At 38.8% G+C, this 20,357-nt stretch overlaps 1 protein-coding gene across 1 annotated transcript in view; it reads right to left on the bottom strand.

The window, feature by feature from the left end:
* Nucleotides 1-20,357, bottom strand: part of chst15 (carbohydrate sulfotransferase 15) — a 42,598-nt gene that overhangs the window by 10,372 nt on the left and 11,869 nt on the right. Inside the window, exons 2-3 of the mRNA XM_028477169.1 lie at nucleotides 7,891-8,469; nucleotides 5,312-5,651 (exon numbers count right to left, since the gene is read on the bottom strand). Of these exons, the coding sequence (XP_028332970.1) occupies nucleotides 5,312-5,651; nucleotides 7,891-8,331 (781 nt within the window). The 5' untranslated portion in view covers nucleotides 8,332-8,469. The remainder of the gene's footprint in view (nucleotides 1-5,311; nucleotides 5,652-7,890; nucleotides 8,470-20,357) is intronic.

Below are 20,357 nucleotides of genomic sequence, written 5' to 3'. Positions count from 1 at the left end.
TATTTAAACTTGGGGGTCAAACAACAAGCTCCCTGTTTCACTGATTTATATGTTGTCTTTTTCTCCAACTATTTCTAGAGCATGGTAATTCCATATATGGTAATGAGCTAAAGTTATAGATATGACCCCGTTGTATGACCTTTCATCTGGTCTTTATAGGCACTAGCTTGCTGGGAAATGTTTTAGAGTTTGCAGTGTTTGCAATGATCTGGCCAGCAGCTCTCAGCAAGTTTTGGCACCCTGGTTTTGGACTCTGATTGTACAATAAATGTCATAATATTTGCAATTCAGTTGTCCCGAAGAGTTCTTCTACGCCACCTTTTTGGTCATCACCGGTTGTCACACGGGCTGTCTGTGTTTCCAAAATAAAAGCGATATTTCAACAAAGTATAATTGTGCTTTTAACGTGTTTCCATTGTAGCTTGTTTTGGAGCCTCATAACTCCTGGAAAATCTCATCCCGCGAGACTCTGCAGAAAAAGTGTTTCCATAGCGCTATAGCCATACATTTCTATATGGTAACTTCTGAAAAAACTCCTCATGAAAGCATAAAAACTTTTTAGCGATAATTTAGTGTTTTTCTTCCAAAAATTCCGATGTTTCCATTACCAGTTTGTATTGAGCTATTTAGATTTTGCACATTTCCAAGGGTAATGGAAACCCAGCTACTGTCTCCCATTAAACACACCTAGGAATGATTCAAATAGATACATGCAATAATACAACTGCAACAGGTCAGGGCTTTTTTTCAGCATCAAACTGAACAAAAGGTCGATTTAGGGATTTCAGTAAACATATGCTTTTGTGTCAAAATATTAACTCAGGAGACTAATAATGGCATAATATATTTTAAAATAAATCAAATCACTTTGCTTTACTCAGGACAGAATGAAGTGAAGTGCAACTTTACACTTGTATTAAATTTTATCACAATTTATTGTTTTACTTTATATACTTTTGTTCATTGTAAATTCTTGCAGCATGTTTTCAAGGTCAATAGAAGGAAATACACACATTTTGCGAGCATAGACTTGAAAACCCAGCAGAAAGACTGAGACTTGAACCCACAAACATTTTTACTAAGCTTCTACAGAACGGCCATCTTAATAGAGAGTTTCTCATTTTGGGTTCCCCCCCCTCCAACATTTTGCACAGCTTTTAATCCCATCTGTGCTGGTTTGGTGGGTATTATGGAACCACAGATGCTCATGGAAAAAGAAAAACCAAGATGGCAGCCACACTTTCAGATGACAGAACAGCCATATGCCCAGATGCCTGTTGCTGCCAGGCTGCTCTGTGCACAGTTTGACGGTTTGTGTCTTTATTTGATAAATAACGTATTTGAATAACCACCTGTTCAGAATTCTGACTGCCAGTATCATAAGCCTCCATTGTTGGTTGTGCAGTTTTCATAGAAATGGGCTTATGCTGAGAAATGTACACTTACATCAAAGTGATATGCAGTTGATAAAATGTGCAGCGTATACGATTCTTCTATACGTGCTTTACTCATCCTGATGAGGTCACGTGATGCTGCTGGCAGGGTTGTCAATTATATGATAATTAATTGCAATTATGGCATAAGTATATTTAATTGTAATTTTAAAAATGTATTGCTGTCGTAACCATTTTTAAATTGTAATTAAGTTCAGATGATTGACTTTGTAATTGTAATTGCAATGAAAATTCTATAAAAAATTGCCAATTATAATTTAAAGCAAAAATGGGTCACCATGTTACAATTGTCATTTTTTACCATTTAAAAAATATGAAATCTAGGGCTTTACTGACACAAAAAAGGCTCAGGCACCCACACCAAAAATATTAAAACCTATATTTTCATTGATTAGGAAGCCTAACAAGGTAACCAATAGATAGGAAAGAAATTAGATGATAGATATTTGTTTTTACAGCTGATTTAGGACCCGTTATCATTAGAGATGCTAACACAAAGCTAACACAAGAGGAAGGTTAAGTTTTATTGGGTTATTTATTTCAGGCTCAGTAATTGTGATTGAATTTTAGTAATTGAGAACAAATTCGCAATTGACTCTCAAGGGGAAAATGATAATTGTAATTTATATGTAATTGGGAAAAAATACTGGTCACTGTAATCATAATTGAATTGTGATTATTGAAATTCAAAATGTAATTGTAACTAAAAAATGTAATTGACCCCAACCCTGGCTGCTGGACCCCAGCGCGGCTTATGATGGGAACAAGGTCGGAGACACACTGAACTGGTCCCTACTACTTCCATCGTCACACAATGACTAAAATATTCAAGGCACGCACACACGCACACACACACACACTAATGAACCTGACCTGCTAATGTTACAGAAACTAGCACGTGTACTCACTTGGTTCTTTTTTTTTCTCCTTGACAGAGACAAATGTGTCACCCATAAGGCTGAGCTAATACAACTCTTTAACCTTATGAATACAACTAATGGGAAATGCTGCTGCACAGTCTCAAGCAAACACAGTGAGTGAAGTTTCACTAATAAGAGGCTAATGATGATTTAAACCCACACCAACAGAAGTTTAGAGGGGAAAAACAATTAGTGCTTCGAATGTTTGACGAGAAGCGATGGAGAATGTAAATAAAGATTTAGCAAATGTGACGTTTCGTGAGTTTGAAGTTGATTCTTATGTGCAGCACGTTGTGAGTATTGAATATTCATTCATTGGGTAATTGCATTTGAATTGTTCAGGGAAATTGAAAGGCACGCAGGAAAAATTCCTATTAAATTCCATGATAAGGTTGATATGTAGCCAATTTCATTTGCCAATTGCCAAAGACAAGCATATTTTGGGGAATACAAGATATCTAGAAAGTTCTACTTTTAATATTCTGTATGGGACTTCAATAAAAGCTGAAATGTGCATAAAAACTAGTAGTAAATAAAAAAAACTTGGCAAGACCTGTAATCGCAAGGCAAATACACACTTGGCAATTTGAAAGAAGTGGCAAAAATATCAATGATTTGTTGACAAGTTTGTTCTTTTTACTAATTAAATTGAAAGTAATAATGCATGAAAAACAGAAGACTGACCTTGACATTAATTTTGACCTTGAATGAAAGTCAAGGTCACACATTGAAAGGAAATGTTGTTCAATGGTACCAGTCTGAGCACCGTATCTCAATTTGTGACCAAGTTATAGGGAAAAAATGAATGTAAGCTTGCACGATAAATATTCGTAGAGATATACAAAATGTTGGTTTTTGACACTTGACGCGACCTTGACCCTCCAACAAAGGTCGACTGCACATCCTTGACATAGCCCCTATGAGATGACATACGTGTCATTAGTGATGCAATAATAGCCTAGGAGGAGTTCTACGACAAAGAAGTTGCAGAAGAAAAATCAGAACTTTTATGATAACAATGTATTACAATTATGAACACTAGGAGAAAATCACTTTTAACCCTTGGAGCGACTTTGGTACCAAAAATGACATTTTGGGTGTTTTAATTAGTTTGGCTCTCAATATTCCGGTCGTTTTAAAGGGGACATATCATGCTAAATCCACTTTTTTAGCCCTTAAATGCATTTTGAGTGTTTAGAAGTACAGAAAAGTTCAAATTAGTCTCTTCAGGTGCTCCGTTGATATCTTTATATTCTGTTTCGGTCATATTTTTCAATCTGTTTCGATTTTTCTATTCTTTATTACGTTTTTTGAACAATAACGTCACAGAATTTGCAGCAGAACTGCCAAATTAGGACATCGACTCCAGGCCTAACACTTTGAGCAATCCGCCATTTTTATTTCTCGCTTTTATTTTGTAGTCCAAGCTCAAGGATGCAGAAGTTACGAGAGGATTAGTCAAAATGTTTGGTTGTTGGTGTAATGAAGCGTGTGGGTTACTACATCCGTCTCCCAGCATCAGAACCTTTTCGAAGGTCCTGGTTGAGTTTTATTTTTCACGGAAACGTACCCACATCTGTGGGTAAGGTCATTTTTGTGTGCGCGAAGCACTTCAAGGATGACTGCTTCTGCAACCTCCGCCAGTATAAAGACGGATTTGCCAAAAGACTTTGTCTGATTGAGGGATCAATTCCTTCTATCTTTGGAGACGACGAACAGAGCACTTCAGTAAGCTGTAAATAACGCTAAAAAGTGTGATGATAAGACGTCCCTGTCATTGTTTTGTTAGCAATAGCAGTTGCACCGTCTTCATATGTTAGCGCTGTGTGCTCGTTTTAGATCCTTGATGATATGGCCTACGGGATTTAATTTAAGTCTAAAGTTTTCATTAGTCATTTCATTTTGCCATTTTTGTCTTTGAAAAGACTGTATTAAAATGCATTTCGTGACGTTAGCTTGGCGCTAGCGTTAGCTTGGCGCTAGCGTTAGCTCGGCGCTTGTGTTAGCTCACTTGTTAGGGTTCTGTAGGTTCATCATCATTTTCATCTCGCTCCGCCGGGTCCGACTCTGGCTCGAACATGTAAGGCTGGATGGACAAGTCTTCTGTTGTTGACATTTTGTAAATAACGTGGGAATAAAAAGTTTCTGCGCCGCTAAATAATCGTATCTCTTCCATCAAACTACAAAAATGGCCGAACAGGGTGGAGTTGAACCGAGTGTCACTTCTGCAACCTGGAGAGGGGGCGGGGTATGAAGTGTCTCATTTGCATTTAAAGAGACCGCACCAAAACGAGTTGCTCTCCGAAGCACATCAGAAAAGGGGTAGAAAAGGGGCCTGTGGAGCTATAATAATGAGGAATTCAGACCCAAGCATTGCAGTTCCGCTTTATATAGACCACAACTGTATGATTTATATGTAAAAAGGAAGGACTTAAATGCATGAATGTCTCCTTTAAAGGCTAGCTGTATAAATTTTACGACTAATGTTATTTCATGTTCATTTGCTTAATTCTAAAGTCCTGTGTATTGGAAGTGTACAAATTTGCCCCATTGACTCCCATTATAACCACATATTATTCATACACTGTAATCATGACATCATAATGCTTTATCAATTAATACCTAATAAGGCAAGTGTGGCCAAAAGTTGAGAAAAAGTGCCAAATTCGGCCTGCTCAATTCTAAACTTCCTGTTGAATTTAGGTTATGGCTCCAAATTATATTTTTGCTAGTAAGGTCCAATCCATATACCTACCAAATGCCATCCAGCTAGTTCAAACCAGTGGAAAGTTAGAAATGTTAGGTGGTGCTAAAGAGTCCCATAATTGCATCAAAATAACTAAGTTACATTTTCCACTAAACTATAGCCTCCTGCCAAATTTCATGAAATTGCACCACAAAAGACCCTAAAAAATCCAAATAAAAGCCTCTACTCACCAAATCTCTTGCGAGTCCACCAGTGTGGTTCTTTGAAAGTGGTGAACTTGACGTGTGGGTGTAGCCTCAGTCTATCATACAAGTCCGTTGTGCCACACTTTGGCTGGCCGATGATGTAGAAATAAGGAAGGCATCGCATGCGGTAGAATTTTCCATTATGGTGAAGCAAATGTTCCTGGAAAGCGCTCCTCAAGTGCTGGAAAATTGTCCGAAAGCGCCGTGAATAGCGTCCATACAAGTTCGTCCCGTATGGGTCTGCGGTTAAATTTCCCGTGTGTTCTTTGTACCAGCAGGGATTCTTCACACCAGGCAGAAAATCCCGAGGGATCACTGAAAACATCTGTGAAAAGACAGTAATTTCAACAAATGGCCCATGCACTTCAGTATAAAAAAAAAAGAACTACTACTGCATATATCTGACTAATCATTAGTGATGTGAACAGTCTATATGTACAAAGCTCAAAGCTGATCAAATTACAGGAAGCTGAGTCACATGTAAAGTTGTTTAATGAAGGCACAAACATGTTCCAGCCCCAAACCACGAAAAACATTTTTCCAGTTTTGAGGGTCTGGCATGCCCACCAGATTGGATGTATAGCAGATATTTTTGTAAATTCTGAGAGAGTAGATGGAGCTTTATTTTTATACCAAATTTCAGTTTCCTATGTGGTGTAGTACCTGTGATATTGGAAGCTAAAAATTGAATAAAAATAAGGATGCACAATAATCCACCCATACCACCCTCACTAAATTGGCCATATCTCAAAAATTATTAATCCGATCACATGAAAAATGTATAGTGTACCTATTAAATAATCACAAAACAATTGTCAGCATTTTTTCGATACCGAAGTACGTAGGATGTCCTGAAAATGTGTTGAAATGACATAGAATGACCCACATGTAGCTTGATACTCACTACTACTATTCAAAGATAAATTGTATTTTTACACCTATAGGCTTAAACGTGTGATAATATTTCAATAATATTGATCAAATATGTTGTTAATTCCAGTGTTTTCTTAACTGCAGCATCTGTAATGCTGTTTTGTGTTGTGACATGCACAGAATGAATTCCCCCAGCAGGAAACGTAGCGTGTCCTTAGCTCATTCACCCAAAAACAAAGCAGAATTTGCATCCTGCTTTAAACGCGTATACACAGTCAGTGCACACAATTAATAGTTGTGTACATTAAGGTGAGCTGCAGGTAGCAAGGAGTTGCACATAATTATTTTCAACATTTAGTAAACATCTGGACCAGTTCAAAAAGGTAAAAGCAAAGAGAACAAATTGATCTCTTATTTTTTGGTTGGGAAGATTATCTTTAGAACTCTCAGGCTTTGCTTTTATTACCCTAAAAACATCACCATGAAGGTAATGAGTGACTGACCAGATACCTTCAAGAAACGAAGAATACATTTTGAACAATTGGAGCCCATTTCTGCCTATTTTGACCCTTTTTCTGCCACTACACCAAACTTGCCATATTTTAACCCATTTTCATCACTTTTTCTTGCCATATTTTGGCTCTTTTTAATGCATTTTTGCTACATTACTTGCATTTCTGCCACTGCTCCATCAAATTTCCTCTTATGAACATTGGTTCCACCTTCAATAACATTTTCAGCACTTTCCAACCTGTTGTTGCATTTGTTGACCCATTCTCAATTTGTAACCTTTTTTCACCATATTTCAAGCTTATTTCTGCCTAAATTGACACGTTCACGACAATAATTGTAATGCCCATTATTTGCCAGTTAAAACTAATTATCCCATCCTTTTCTAATTCACAATTTGCAACTTTTGACCAATTTTTTGGGGGGTTTTAAAAAATCCCATTTCACCACATTTTCCACCATTGTTGGTAACTTTTAACTGATTTCTGGTTAAAACAAGGATTATTCAGATAAATATATAAATGTGGTTATCACAGATTCATATAACAATGGATCATCATTTTGCTGACTTTATGGATGGGCCCCAAAAAGCTCTCCCCTTTATTCCCCCTTATAGATGGCCCTGTCTTCACATGACTATTCATCAATGTTCATGTCTGTGTTCAACCACTTACAGTGGGGGTCCCTGGTCTCTGGAATCTTTATATTGGGGGTCGCGGGCTGAAAAGGTCAAGAACTACTACTTTAAATTACCAATTAATTGAACTATGCTTTAAGGTTGGATGGAAACCCAAAATTATCTGTTGATAGCTGTTAAAAGACAATATTATATTATTTAAATTTTTTTGTTTTTCTTAGGGATGCTTTATCTTCTTAATTAATATTAGATAGTAAAACCCGAAAGTAATTTCCCCTGTTGTATCTCTATTGAAATGAGCCTTGAATACTAATTTAAAGCACCCTTCATCTAGCATTTAATTATGTTAAAAGACAGATCCGAGATTGTAAATTAAATGATAGATCAGTATCATGCTGTTTCACTTAGGGAGACAAATCTAATTCCAAACCAATGGGGGGGACTATTGTGCATCGATAAATTAACATCAAATGTCTTTAGTTCCACAGCCTTCATTTGAATATAATCAGTAAGCACAGAGGATGGAAGAATGTTTGCTGCTTACATGTGGTTCACTCTGAACCAAAGTCTTTCGCTCCGGAAGCTGTCGGCTACTGCCAAACTCCACCTTAGCCATAATGGACTTGACAACCACTTTTATATGTGCATAATCCTTAAATGAGGAGATGTTGAAGGCAAAAGGCCCAGGGCTGACCAGGCTGGTAAAGTGGTAAGGGGAGGGGGTGAGGAGGAGGCCCTTCTTGTCCCCCGTCAAAATGTACGAAGCCATGATGAGGAACATGACGGCCAAGCCGAACAGGAAGCTGTAGAGACGGTTCCGGCGGAGGTAGCTTAACGTGCTCCATCTCTTCGGTAGTTCCCGTTTGACCTCTAAAACTGCAAATAGGTTGAGTGGCGTTTCGTCCACCTGCAGCAGCAACGGCCTCTTGTGGTAGTCGTCCACTGTGGAGCCCAACAGGCTGTATTTGTAGTCCATCTGTGTCATGGTCCGTGAGTCCTCGTTGTCACAACTCAGACACGAGGGGCCGGTGTGAAGCTGGAGGCATCAGGACCACACCATAGTATGCATCCATGATGGGTTGTAGAGAACAGCCCACCTCTTCCACCGACCGCCCGCTGCTCACTGGACAGAAAAAATGAGTAAACCAAATGAATACCTTATGTGATTACTGTTGTCTCTGGTTCTGAATGTATACAAAGATTAAAAAGTGGACAATTAGATTCTGATGGAATACAGATGGTTTTAGTAAAGAGTTTGGGTGCGTTCGAAAAGTCCCTTCAATCTCCTTTCTAATCCACTTTTCCTCTACGTCACGGGGTTAAGGTAATGTGTTAGGAGACTCCTAAAGGAGTTAGGGAAATGCCATTGCGTTTGTTTTGACAATCAGACGCACTTCCACTAGGTGACCTAATTATCCAATGGCAGCAAAGGTTAATGACGTCTGCTGTGGTTAAAAAAAACTACAAATTTCCAAAAATGGACTACTGAAAGAGCATTTATAACGCTTTCCCCTGTGCCACCAACCGCTGTAATAATCTCAAATATCACAAGGTTTGAATATAAATCACAGGAAAAGAGGTTATCCGGGTACAAGAAATGCATAACCGCACAAAGCATTCCTAGGTGAATGAAATATGTTGAATAAAACACAATGTGGTTAAAAATGTCTCTGATCCTTTTTTCTTGAACGACCGAGTGCTCGGTTCTTATCGTGAGTTTCCGTGAATGCTTGGGTGAGCGGGTCCCTTTAAATGTTGTTGCTGGAAGGAATTGTGGGTCAGCATTATCTGGTCTCCTTTAGTAAAGGATGCATCAGTGTTTCTTAGGCTAAAGGAGGTTATAAAGGAACCATTGAGCTTCCTTTTTTGAGTTTTTAGAGAATTGGAACGCTCCTTATCATGGCCGTTATGTAAAACACTTCCGGGGGTTAGGGAAAAGTGGATAGGAAAGGAGATAGGAGGGACTATTCGGCCACACCCTTTGAGATCTTTTTATCTCACCCTCTAGATGTACATCCAGTAACTACTATGTCAAGAAAGGGCAAACTAATTGACCTGACTCCCTCCCTCCTTTAATCAGCCAGCACAGCAGCATTCATCAACCGCCTTACCCTTCACCCACCCTCTCCCTCTGTCAACCCATCCTCCCTGTGCATTCAAGTCACAATATGGAAGAGGCGATAAAAGAAGAGGGAGAGATGCAGCCTAGTAACTTTGATGAGAAGCATATGAAAAGCCTGACCTGGACAGCAGGAGAGATTAAATGATCTGGAAATAGTGTCACATGGACCAACAGTCATCACAAGACAAGGAAAGGAGAGGCATTGACTCTCCTTTTATCCTTGGGGTCAATTTGACCCCATTACATCTTTCTCATTCAAACCTTTTTTTTGCGTCATATTTCATGAATTTTCTTATTTGATGGGTAAAATTGATTAAGGATAAAAATATTACGATGATACTTTTTGAATGTGCTGAACCCATATTGCATGCAAAGGGGTCAATTTGACCTGCAAGTGCAGAGTTGATACTTTTGAGTTGCTACATGACATGGGGGGAAGGGCACGCCCTCTTCTGTTTGAAAATGTCCTCTAGGAAAAGGTTTATTGTCAATGAGGTATAGAACAGCTCTTTCATTAGGTTTTGGAACAGCTCTTTCACAGTGAAAGTGACGTAGAGGAGAATGTTTCTGAGACAGAGGATTCTGTTGAGAAAGACATTGATATTGAGGCATTCTCATCTGATGAGAATGAGTGTTGACCCTCCAGCAGAAACAACCCCTTCCAAAAAAGACAATATAGTCCCTTTCCCCACTTCAACAGCAGGGTAGACTTAGCGAGAAAGATTTTCAAGACACACTAACTCTAAAGCTGAAAGTTTGACCTGATGGTGTTGCTGCAGGAAGGTTCATATCACCACCACAATCAATAGGGTTCATACTTTTGTGGTCATTGATGTTGTCAGTAAATTGGAGAAAATTTGGATGAAAACTATTCAAGATTAATGAATTCTAATTTAAAAGTTTGGCCTGGTGGTGGCGCTAGAGAACAGGTCACGGTTTCATTATCAAGAGGTTATTTATGTATTCAACAAATTGAGCATCGTGTTAGTTCAGGCAGGCATTAAAGTCAAGCTAGCCCAGCCCCATCAGCTGACAGTAGCTGTTAACAACTCACAGCATCATCCCCTTAATTCAGTCAACCATCCAGCTGGTTATATTCCAAGCTTCCCATTGGTTAGAGTTAGTCATAGCACTGCCTTTAAAACCAATGCAACATGTCTTCTTCTGCACGCTTCGTCCGCAAAAGCCTCGTAACCCAAACCCCACCCCAGCTCCTCCTCTGTCTAATTAAACAGTGTCGCCTGTTGCCATCTAACATCTAGGGGGTCCTGCTGACCGCCCTCTCTGCTTATGCCTCTCCATGTAGCTAATGGAAGAACGAGGGAGAGCTCCGTTCACTTTGGGCTTTTCACGCAGCTGTGTGAAGAACGGAATAGAGCCTTAGCGCCAAATCTAAACTGCATGCTAGTAAACAATTTGACTAAAGTGATCCTGACTGAAACAACCAAAGTGCCTGACACAAAAACTTGGTCAAAAACTTTCTGAAAATTATTTTTCTGGAAGCAAATATCCCTCGGTTATATTGACCCCAAGGGTAAAATATGTTAGGATTTGAGGATAATAAGAGGGTTAAGATAGAAAGAATGGATGAAAATTAATCACATTGTTCATACAGAAGATTTTTTTTTTCTAGTTGTCTGGAGCTGAGCCAATTATGGGATGAGAGTGAATTACAAAACAAGGACAAGAAAACATCAATAGTGGAGGGTATTGCACACAAGTAGTAGGATTATCTGAAGGATGGCTGAAGTATCTGCAGATAAATTACATCATCAGATGTATATATGCAGCCAGGAGGCTAGTACTGTATATGATGTATTGGTATCCGGTGGCTATTCACATCATGAGATAAGGGGAATATTGAAGTGAGTCATCGCTTCCCTTGGAGGCTGGGTGATGTTGTCTGCCGACTGCTGCCGCTCATCACCTACACCCTGAGCACGACTCTGTTTTCACACAGCTAAGGGCAGGAATGATAAGGCCTGTCTGCTCAAGATTTGCCATTTACACCAAGGTGGGCCTTTCTCCTCACCATCATTACAACAGTCCTTCTCAGAGACAGATGTACCGAAAAATGACATGACTGACTCTCACTCGTCAACTAACATCAGTTCAAAGATCAGGATGCAGACGTAAGCACAGAAAGGTCGAAACATATTACAGCTTTTAGGAATGATTGATATTAGGATTTAGAAAAATCAGACTCCATAGTGACACCACGGTGGTTAATGTAAATGCATCCATCAGCCAAGCCACCGTGGGAACGTGCTTCTAATGTTTGTTTATGAACGGAGCTGATACTGTGAAGAAAGGATAGACACCCGACCGAACTCTGATGGGATGGTTTCGGACAGATATTTTGAACTGGCGTACCTCTAGGGGTACACGTACCCCCATTTGAGAAACACTGCTCTAAACTATATGTAAAAAACACTTACGGTAATATTTTGGCTATTTGGGTTGTGACCATTAATCAATCACTGACTTAAAACATCTCTAATCATACACTTGGCAATTAGTCATTGACATCTTTTTAATATGTAATCAAGTTTAATTACAGAGTAAAAGACAAGTAAGTTAAACAAATCACACAAGATCGGAATGAATAACAACCAAGAGGCCTCTCTTATAATCAGTCGAAAATGTGCGGCAATTACCAATTTGTTGCTAATCTTTAAAGACGAATGTCATCTGACTGGAAAGATCAAAGGAATATTACCCATGCGAATGACTCGAATTCAGAATGATTGTAATTGACTTCAAAGACACGGGCATCAGAAGCGATGGCCGCCATGCTGTGCTGATGGCTTCCCCTCTGTGCTGTGTAATAACTCATCTGAGGGAGGCTTCTCTTCCATACTATTGACCTTGTCTTTTTGGAACATGTGAGCAAAACAGGCAATCAGGCAGACTTGTTTAAACTCAATAGTTTACACTGCATTGAGCGAAACCAACCCCCGCTAATTGCTACTTTCCATCGCCGCCTCATTTAACAATGCACGTCTTTTCTTTATTTTAACACTCATTTAAAAACGCCGCATTGTAAAAGCGTCACAGATTATCTTGGTCCTGAATTAACTCGTCTGAAAATGTCACTGCTAGACATTTATTATTAAGCCTTCAAATCAAACTTCAAACAGAACAGGTCATTTGTTTATAAGTTTCCTTTTGTTATTCTCAGACAAATGATGTCACAAAAATAACAGTCAAAGCTTTTCTGTGTTTGTGGTTTCTTAATATTGTTCTGTTTCTTTCTCCTATGTGAGGTCGTTGAGTTTTTTGTAAATTATGTCAATATTAGGGCATTTTAACGCATTGTGATAAATTAATTACAGGAAAAAATGACAGTCAGAAAAATAATGTTTATTTTTAAGCGCAAAACCATTCTCATTTCAAGAGTTACGGGAAACTACTGTGCTTTTGTTGGCGTTAATAGCTACAGTGTTTGGAAATGCGCAAAATTTAAATAGCGCAATGAAACCTGGCAATGGAAATTTGAAAAAACACTAAAATATCACTAAAAGGTTTTAACACCTTCATAAGGTGGAATTTCAGACGTTTCGATATTCAAATGTATCGCAAAAGTGATATGGAAACACCTTCTCCGTCATGTCATGGTCACATGACGTGAGGTCCCTGGTCACGTGACCACTTTTTTTCTGAGAAAAAAAGGGGCAGTACGTGTTGACAGAAAAGGGTCATTTCTTAGAATCATACTTAAAAATTATTACTGCCACATTAGACGTGAAACAACAAAAGAATGCAGACTATTATAAGGAGGCGCAATTATAATTTGTCGACATTTAGAAATATCGCTTTTATTTTGCGAAAAATCTGTAATGGAAACCCAGCTAATTTTGACTTATAAAAAAAGAACAGATAGAAGACAAAAGCCCAGTTATGTGCAAATTGTGCAAGAAAGAGTTTGTCAATCACTGGAGCTTTTGTAGCCTTTGCCAGCACCTCAGTGCTAAACATGTAGCAGCTAGCACGGACAGCTAACGCGGACTCTCAGTCAGTGCTAGCTGCAACATGCTGCAAGCACACAGTGTCTCCAAGCCACACAGGGTTCAGAGCCAAAATTAATAAGTCCATGAGTGACAAATAAACAACGTCACTGGATAAATGTTATTATCTGAAGGAGAGAAAAAGAAACAAGTTTGGTGTTCAATAATAGTATTGCTCAGAAAAGTGTTCTTACTGTTTTTGATGTGCTAACTTATAGCGCTTCATATGGACCTGATGTTTTATTCCATTTGTATTTTGTATTATTAGGAGATTGATAACGTACACAATATTTATATGGTCAAAACTAAAGGTGGCAGCAGCCCTTGGGACTAGTTTCACATACAGCATTAGAATCAGAATCGGAATTACTTTGTTTATCCCAGGGGGAAATTACTTGTGTTACAGAGGCTCGAGAAATAATACAAATAAAAATAACACACACTAAACAAAGAAAGAAATAAAGATGAAGAAAAACGTACATAATTAAGTAAAAGACTGTTAATTAAACACAAGTGCACACATTACAGTAGAAAAAAATAAAAAGATCAAATAATAATAATACAAATGTGCATTTGTATAATACAGATACAGTGTATACAGCAGAATGTAAATGCTATGCCTACATCCGTTCAAGTCTGTTAAAAACAATAAATTACTTTATAAAACCACTTTGTTGTATCAAACCATTGATCTGCCATAATAATGTCATTTAAATAAAAACACCTCAAGTTAAGGGCGTTTCTCAGCAGTTTTTAGGTGAGATTAGAAAAGATATTACTTAATAACAGAGCATAGTAATCACTTTTTTTTTTATCTCTTGACGGCACTAGTAAATGTAAATACTATACATAATATAGGCATCCATCAGTCTTTTTTCATTTACTGACCCTTTGCACTTGTGGAGAGAACTAGTCTAAGCTGCGTAGAGCCCACTGCCCTGCTCATCCCTATTGTCTGTTGGTTCAGAGGAAATTAATTGCATTACCTCCTGAACGTTAGTGCAATTACCTGCTGAAATGCCCTTTCCCTTTCGATCCCTCCTTCTTTCAGTGTCAATGTTACTCTTTCTTATATTTGCCTGCTGGAATTCCAAAAAAGCAGATATTTCTATTAGACAGTCAAATCCTTTTTTTTGTTGTGGTTTCTTTAAATAAAAATACTCTTGAAGAGTGAGAGCAGGGTAAAGCAGAGGGCGTTAGGGGCTCGCAATAGATTTAAACAGTTTATTTAGACAGTGAAGGTATACAAAAGACCAAGAGAGACGAGCTCCTTGTTAGTCTAGTTGAAAGCTGGTCAGCAGTGCAATGGGGAACACAGACAAACAGAGCAGCACTGGGACCACAGCTTAAATACACCTGAGAAAGAACGATTACAGCTTGTAAACACAGGTGAGGTGAATGAGCTTAAATTAGCAAAGCAGGAGCTGGAAAACTCTGGCTGTGTTGGGAATGGTACACTAAACGGGGTCACCCCTTTAACAATAACAACAGTTACACATACATTTCTATATGATTTTAAACTTGAAATTGGATGTAGTCCAATCTACCATAAAAGAGTCAATTTGGAAGAAATGTTGTTTTGAATATTTTTAAGCACAAATTCTAATAAGTAAAAAAAAATATGATGTGATATTATGATAATATTTGATCATATCATAGTTAGAATTTAATATTTCCTTCAAAATAAAATCCCAGGATTGTTTTTCTTTCATTTATTTATTGGTTTATTTAACAGGGACAGTGTACATTAAAATTAATACTGAAAATATACCAGATGTAAGAATGTTCAATTGTCACCCTAAAAGAATACATTTACACAAATTACAGGAAATGTGCGATAAAATATAAAGTGAACACATGCAACTACATGATAATATATAAAACCTCCATTTACATATAAAAACAACATTATGTACAATATTCCTACCCTCTCCCACATTTCCATGACCCCCCATGTATCTATCCATCCATTTTCTGCCGCTTATGTAAGGTTGGGTTGTGTAAGCAGCATTCTTAGCAGTGAGGCCCAGACTTTCCTCTCTCCCAGCCACTTTGTTCAGCTCCAGAACAGCCGAGAAACGGGCTGTTTTTGAAATGGCACACTACAAACTCAATGAGTATACTGTCTACAATATACTATGAGTATGATTAGGTTGATGATCGTTCCCACTGAAGTATACTTCCAAGTTTCTCAAGATGCATTTGGAACCTACAACAACGAAAACCTGAAGCACACTGAGGCTAAATATCTTTGTTGAATAAGAATATCAACATGTGCTCATTTGATCCATAAAACTCATTTACACATTTCATTCCCACATTTCTGAGATTTTCAGAGACCCTCCATTGTGCTACTGACAAAACCATTTTACATTCCGCTCGCAATGCACCATGGGGGGGTTGAGTATGACTAGTGTGCCCACTGTGGATACTCAAAAAATGTTCCCATAATAACAGTGGCTTAGATTTATATAGCATTTTTTTCAAGGAGACTCAAAGCGCGTACAGTAACCGTTATTCATTAACACCAGTCACTCATATCAGACATACCAGTGATGGTAAACTACAATGTAGCCACAGCTACCCTGGGGCATACTGACAAATGCGTGGCTGCCATTTCGCGCCTATGTCCTCTCTGACCACCACCAACATTGATGCACAACTCATACCCATTCATACAAGAAAATGTGGTTGAAGTTCCTTGCCCAAGGACACAACGACAATGACTTGGATAGAGCTTAACCCTTCGGTTATTGGACGACCAACTCTACCACTGATCCACTCTTAAAAAGTACTGAAACTTTTATTATCTGTAGATGAAATCTATCCGTTTTCTTGATAAGTCCATCTTGAGACAGATTTGTTGGTCTAAGTTCTGACTTTTATTTCAACATTTCTCCCTGAAAATGGAAATTAACATTATCAACATTTGAGTATGAGTAGTACATGTTAGTATGACATTTTGAACACAGCCAAAGACACTTCAAAACAATTGACCTTTCCACGGACAACCAGAAGAAAAAGAAGACGTTCCTTTCGAATGTTTAGGGTTTTAATCATTCATATGATGCCAGGTGACTAAGTCGTGGTTGATTATGGATCACTTCAGCAGGTACCAACACTAACAGTCTGCCTCTGCCTCAGGTCATCTTTTTACAAGAACAGTTGAGATCAGCGTTAGAGAGGGGACCATAATATGAAATTGAAATGATGAAGAGAGTGGAGAGACCTTGAGAGCGGAACAACACATTGTGCCTTCTGATGAGTATGAGGGTATGAGGGCAGTTGCCCAGCACTACTCTCATCAAGATAGATTTCACCGTTCACTGTCATAGCAACTGTTTGTCATTCAGAGACGCGCTTGTCTGGCCGGCCAACCTCAAGAAAACGTCCCTTTATGAATACTTACTGATCCCCTAAAGCAAATAAGCAAAGAACAGCTAGGAGAGGAGGCCACTAATGACTCTGATTAGACTGATCTAAATGTCAACCACCAACAGATTCAGCCACTATCCTGTTGTGGCTTTTTCCCCTTGAGAAACAACTGAGGAGCTGATTGCAAAAGTCAATACCAGCAGAAGAGATGCATTAGCTTTCTGTTTGCATTAAAGAAACCATCTGTATCTCTCAATATTCGGGAGTTAGGGAGTATATTTTGGTTCAAGTCTATTATAAACACAGGAAGCAATGACAAAGTTGGGTTATAGTTCAGTCTGAGGCCACAGACAGAGTGGTGAAACAAATTATCTTGATTAGAAGAGGGAAATGCTTCATGACTTCAGATACCTGACCTTAATAACTGATTTATTTGCTTAACATCAAATAAAAGTGTGACTTTCCTGCAGTGGTAGAGCTATCAGTTACCAGGGAACCTCGGGTTCGACCCAGGGATTACTAGATCACTACACTGTTGCATCTGCACATGTCCTAATTAATATAGACAATTTGACTGGACACGTATAAAAGGTGTTGTCTCCAAAGTTATAAATTAAACAAACTTAGGTTAAATAAGTCTGTGACCTAACATCAGTCTGAAGAATTTGTGTTGCATTACTCTTAAGGTGCGTTCACACCGACAGATCCTAGAGCGTGTTCGAGTGAATACGCAAACAAAGTCAAGAGCGGATCAAACAGACGAATAGTGTAGGCCTACCTGGTTTGATAAATCAAAGATCACTTGCTTGAAAACATTTTTTCAAAGTTTAAATTGTGGTTTATTGACATTGTCAGAAAACTTTCGTGCAATGCATTATGGGATGTGGAGTCCCATAGATGTGGAGGACAGTGATTTGTTTGACACCTTCTTTTCTAACTAATTAATCCATGAGGCCTGCACTATGGCCCTCATTCATCAACCACGCGTTCGTTCAGATCTGAGTAAGTTTTATTTCTTTTTAAGGGTTTTGTTAATGTCTTTCAGTGTGAAATGTATTGCCTAAAGCGTGAGTACTGAGGCCAATAAACAGCATATTTCTGTGTCTCTCTGGGTTCTCTGCTGTGAGGTTTGTTCCCACTGCACACAGGGGGGCAGACGTCACCTACTCGATAGCTGATGATGCTGATCCTTTTCCACAGAGCGTTTTAATGAGCACCTTTATGCGGTGGCTGACAGGGACAAACGCGCCGCAAACAGCAAAACGATGCAAACACAGGTATGCTGCAAAACCATGCCTTTAAGTCCAGTTTTCACACTGTCAAAAAGCAAATCGGTGTTTTACTTCACCTCAGAAGTGAGGATTTTCTTCTTTTTCTTGCCAGTGTTTGTTTGATCCTCAGTGGACGGGGCCTCCGAACCAGGACGTTTTAAGGGCATAACATGTTAATAATGATTAATCGGCAGCCGATCATTTGTATGCTGGGATTGGTCAACAACAAATGTTCAATAAATCACACGATGGTCCTGTTGTACGACTAAATGTGAACTCAAATTTGCACCTGTATTAATGCAAGGTTGATAAATGAGGACCCATGTCTTGATCTAATAAAATAAGATAAAAGTTGAATTCCTCGCAGCTTTGAATAAATATTATATTTATTTTGTTTAATGAATTTGTCCAAGTAAATGAAAGCAAGATTTAAAGTAAGCATTAAATGAGTGTATTAGATTAATACCCACAATATAGCAAAAAGATGTGAGATGAAAGAGCTGGATCCCAATGACCTGGCAAACCTCTTCCCCCAGGTTAAGTGTCAAACTCATGGCCTGGGGGCCAAATTCAGCCCTTCGGAGCATTCAATTCGGCCCACAGGGGAAAGTAAAAATGACACAGAAAACATGAATAATTGTGTAAATGAAATTCAACAATATTTGCAGGGGCTCACAGTTTTCCCGGTGCTCATATCACATAATCGTCATTTTTATTGTTGGACAATTGAAAAAACTTAACATTTTTCCAAAATCCTTTCATTTTCCTTTAAATTATAACACAATATTTCCCTTAATTAAATAGAAATGAGTCACAAAATGTAGGAAATATAAAATGAAGATCCTGTTGGGACTGATATCTATCACTTATTGCTTGGATATAGTTTGTTTCTTACATGTTTAGTATTTAATGTATAGGTAGAAGCGTAAACTAGGGCACAACAATGTTAAATTCACTCGTTTTCCCGCAAAAAATGTGGCCCCTGAACTAAAATGAGTTAGACAGGCCTGCCCCAGGGCCTGAAGTCTAGTGAGATCATGTAAATCACAACCATGTAACACAAGCGAGACACAAAGCATCAGTATTTGCTTCATGTGGATTCATTGTGAGTCACGGCGAAGTCATCCATAACGTCCTTCCACTTCACTCGCCTCGTTGACCGAGTGGATAAGAATTTCACCCCCGGGAGACCCCGTGGACCCCCCCAACCGACCACAGGACAGCCAACGAGCCGCCTGGTGGAATTATCAACAAAGCTTTGCACAGTGTCTCTGTAGAGCAGGAGTGTGTGGCCTCTGCCCTGCATTCATCACCACACACACACACACACACACACGCGCACGCACGCACGCACGCACGCACGCACGCACACACACACACACGCACGCACACACACACACACACACACACACACACACACACACACACACTTCAGCACTTTTCCATTCATCTTATCTTTTATTCATTATTTTAATTTCTCTGTCAGCCTCCCCACAGTCAGGGCTCTTTATGAAGGTAAGATAAGTGCTTATGATTGTCGATAAATCCACTCGCCATAATTTGAATTATTGATTTTTTTTTGGTGATTAAATCTGCGAGGAAGAGCTTGATCTTTTCCTTTTTTCTTCCACGAACAATGAGAAATAAAACCAGAACAATGTTAAATAATGACTTCTTTTAATCACAGTAAAAAATCAAGGTTATCTCATGTGAATGAGGGGCATATGCAAATCAGCACACCAGCTTCCCATGAATAACTCATCAAGATGAACCTAAATGTAGTGTATCCATGACGTAGGCTCTAACTTTAGAACAATTCACACTCAAATCAACTAAAAGGTCACTTGTGTGCGGATGCTTGTTTTTCCAGGACTTTTGAACATAAATGAAAACCAAGCACTTGTTTTTATTCCATTACTCTCTCTTGTTTTGTTCAGCGTTTTGTCCCAGTTGGATGACGATGCACACATTCCTACTTTGTAAATAGTCATCAGTCTGACTGAAAGACTTTCAGATGCAGGCTGCAGCAGAGAAAGTTTCACAACTTCGACTGTCGGGAGGTTGTTGTAAACTACAGCAGGACAAAAAACGCAAACATGATATAACAAGGGAACGCCTTGATTTTGTTTAGCTATTCTCAGAGGGACGATGATGTTTGGGGATTTTCTCAGAGCTGACGATTGAATATTCTTCCCCGCTAGCTGCTAGTTCACTCTCTGATGATTTAGGCCTCATC

The sequence above is a fragment of the Gouania willdenowi genome, chromosome 19, assembly GCF_900634775.1.
Source record: "Gouania willdenowi chromosome 19, fGouWil2.1, whole genome shotgun sequence".
NCBI lineage: Eukaryota > Metazoa > Chordata > Actinopteri > Blenniiformes > Gobiesocidae > Gouania > Gouania willdenowi.
The sequence above is the reverse complement of the archived record's forward strand: the minus strand, read 5'-3'. Positions and strand labels throughout refer to the sequence as shown.